General features: G+C 47.9%; 1 protein-coding gene across 1 annotated transcript; it reads left to right on the top strand.

Moving 5' to 3' along the window:
- The first annotated feature begins 1124 nt into the window (after nt 1-1124).
- On the top strand, nt 1125-2990 carry LOC140772424 (leucine-rich repeat receptor-like serine/threonine/tyrosine-protein kinase SOBIR1). Its single transcript, XM_073114492.1, has one exon. It carries the CDS (start codon nt 1183-1185, stop codon nt 2599-2601), a length of 1419 nt encoding a protein of 472 aa, XP_072970593.1. The 5' UTR covers nt 1125-1182; the 3' UTR covers nt 2602-2990.
- The last annotated feature ends 202 nt before the right edge of the window (nt 2991-3192 follow it).

Consider the following 3192-nt stretch of genomic DNA (forward strand, 5'->3'; position numbering starts at 1 on the left):
AGAAAAAGAGAGCTCGAGAGAGGTGATTGAGAGAGAGAGGAGGGTAAGAGAGAGAGTGAGAGAAAGTTAGAGAGAGTTGGAGAGAGACCTATAAAGAGGGAGAGAGAGAGAGAATAGGTGAGAGCGAGAGACCGAAAGAGAAGGAGAGAGATTTAGAGGGAGAGAGAGAGGCGATAAAGGACGGGAAGGGCGGCAGCTGCGGCGACGGCGGGGCCTGCCGTAGCCAGCTGGCCCAGCCCGATTGGCCGGGCCGGCGGTTATGGGTGCACGTGGCGCCCTCAACGTGTGTCCACAATTTGCATGGCACTAGCTCGTGCCATGCAACAAATTTATTTTTTATTTTTATTTTTAATTTCTTTCTTTTCTCATTTTAATATATTTAATTTATATATTATTATTATTATTATTATTTATTTATTTATTTTTATTTGGGTTATTTCATATAGCGAGGCCAATCAAGCAACTCACTGGATTGCATCCTATTGTACGTATATCAATGCGGCTTTTTATTGAGATGACTTCGGATTACTCAAGTTCTAAACCATTTTGGCAGGGATGTATTACTCGAGTTATGGTTAGGATGTATTTTGAACCTTTGACATTTTCCTAATAAGGTTTCATTTTATTTTTTAAATAAATGAAGCTACTCTAGGTTGTCCCCCTGTGAAATTGAGCATTTCTTTGTTTCTACATTTTAAACATTGCTTATTTTATATTTCCCCGTATTGTGTGGGTTGAGCTGTCATATAGTACTGTAGCAGAGACCACTGGAATTTCGCCTGGTCGGTATTCTCGGCAACCATTAATTGATTACGAAATCATGTATCACTTGATGTGAATACATGGATGTGCAGCAAATGCGTGCAACTGGAATTACGGATGATGAGAGTGGGAAATGAGAATACCGCGTCATATAATACTACTAGGAAGTTTCTAGTCTCCTCCGAGTGGAGAGAAAAAAGAAAGACAATTTCTACCCCTCAATCCAGTGGTGTATTGACTTCCAACTCGAAGTCGTCCCAAAGAATAATCATGTTGACCCGAATACTACGTCTTTGGACCAATCGGATCCTTCCAATAATTCGAGCACATTGAAAACTCACACCCACCTTCCAAATTTTCCACAATTCGACCCACCTTAATTACTCCACAAGTTGCCGGAAATCCAAACCGATCAAATCCATGGCTCTTTTCCCACTCCTCCCCTCCCTCCTCCTCCTTTCCTCCCTCTGCTTCATCTCCGCAGTCCAAGTTTCCCCTTCGCACGCCCTCCGCCGTCCAATCTCCAACCCAATCAATCACCCTCGTCTCTCTCGCCTCTCACGTCTCTCCTCAGTCTCCAATGGGATCCCCAAACATGGAAATCGGCATTTACTCGCCCAAAACTTCACCAAACCTCATAATTCCACCACCAATTCCAGCTCCAATTCCACCACTAATTCGACTTCCGATTCCACCACCAATTCGACTTCCAATTCCAACACGACAACACCTCACAATCACAAGACGCACCGGCGGCACGTGCGGAACTGGATCCTCGGCTTTGTGGCCGGCTCCCTCGGCGGTATCGTCTCTGGGTTCTTGGTCTCCGTCCTCTTCCGGCTCGTGCTCAACTGCGCCCGCGGGCGGTACAAGACCCCGGCGGGCCCATCCATCTTTAGCCCCAAAATCATCCGCAACGCCAACGACCTCTCCTTCCTCGAGAAGGACGACGGCCTCGCCTCCTTGCAAGTCATCGGCCGGGGCGGCTGTGGCGAGGTCTACAAGGCCGAGCTCCCGAACAGCCCTGGGAAGATGATCGCCATCAAGCGGATAAAGAAGCAAACCCCCGACGGCGCAGAGCCGACAGAGGAGTCCCACCTCTTAGACAAGTGGACGCGGCAGATTCGGTCGGAGATCTTAACCGTCGGTCACATCCGCCACCGCAATTTACTCCCTCTCCTCGCCCACGTCTCCCGCCCTGACTGCCACTATCTCATCTACGAGTACATGAAGAACGGCAGCCTCCGCGACGTGCTCATGGAGGTCTCCGAAAGCCGGCGCGAACTAGACTGGCCCGCAAGGCATAAAATAGCGGTCGGGATCGCCGCGGGATTGGAGCACCTCCACGTCCACCACAAGCCCCACATAATCCACAGGGATCTGAAGCCAGCCAACATCCTCCTCGACGATACCATGGAGGCGAGGATCGCCGACTTCGGCTTGGCGAAGGAGATGCCGGAGGCGCACACCCACATAACTTCCTCTAACGTTGCAGGCACTATCGGGTACATCGCACCGGAGTACCACCAGACGCTGAAGTTTACCGCCAAATGCGACGTGTATAGCTTCGGGGTGATCCTGGCTGTGTTGGTCGTCGGGAAGCAGCCGTCGGATGACTTCTTTCAGAACACGGAGGAGATGAACTTGGTGAAGTGGCTGCGGAACATGATGAAATCGCCGGATGCGGCATTGGCGATCGATCCGAAGCTGGCGGGTAATGGATTCGAGGAGCAGATGCTGCTCGTGCTGCGTATAGCTTGCTTTTGCACTACGGATGATCCTAAGGAGAGGCCCACTAGTAGGGACATCAAGTGCATGCTCTCCCAGATTAAGTACTAGCTAGAATCGCCTTATAGACTTATATGGTTGTCTTTGTTGTTGTAAGTTCTAATGTCAAATACGGGAAATATATAGCTTAGGCATTATTGATGCTACTAGGATGCAAGGAATAGTATAAACTGAAAGGTTTTACCGTCTTACTCGTCCTTGCTGATGCATACACTTAAATGTAATGGTTAATTTACTGGTTATTAGCTGGATATATAAACCTTAATAGGAGCAACGGCATTTATTAATGTATTGTGTAATTGAATTATGTAAAGGAAAGAATCTGCCCTTCTTGATTAATGATTAATGATCTTACTAGTTGCTCATGTGCGCACTTAACGTTGTGGTTTACATATTGTGTAATAAATACTATCAAATTAAGGTTGTCATACAAATAGCAATTCTCTTAGCTAGCCCTAAGTGCTCAGCTAGGGTTTGGTGATCTCCTCCCCACATTTTTTCTTTGCCAAAATTCTTCCTCGTCAATTGTCACCGATGTTTTCTCCCTCCTCCCCCCCTAGCCTTAAGGCTAGGCGTAGGGGAGGGGATTTTCCTCCAACGGTTGTGATAAGCATTTTCTTCCTCCTCCCTCTATCATTTCGG

The sequence above is a fragment of the Typha angustifolia genome, chromosome 12 (genome assembly GCF_048772165.1).
Source record: "Typha angustifolia cultivar Huaian chromosome 12, ASM4877216v1, whole genome shotgun sequence".
Lineage (NCBI taxonomy): Eukaryota > Viridiplantae > Streptophyta > Magnoliopsida > Poales > Typhaceae > Typha > Typha angustifolia.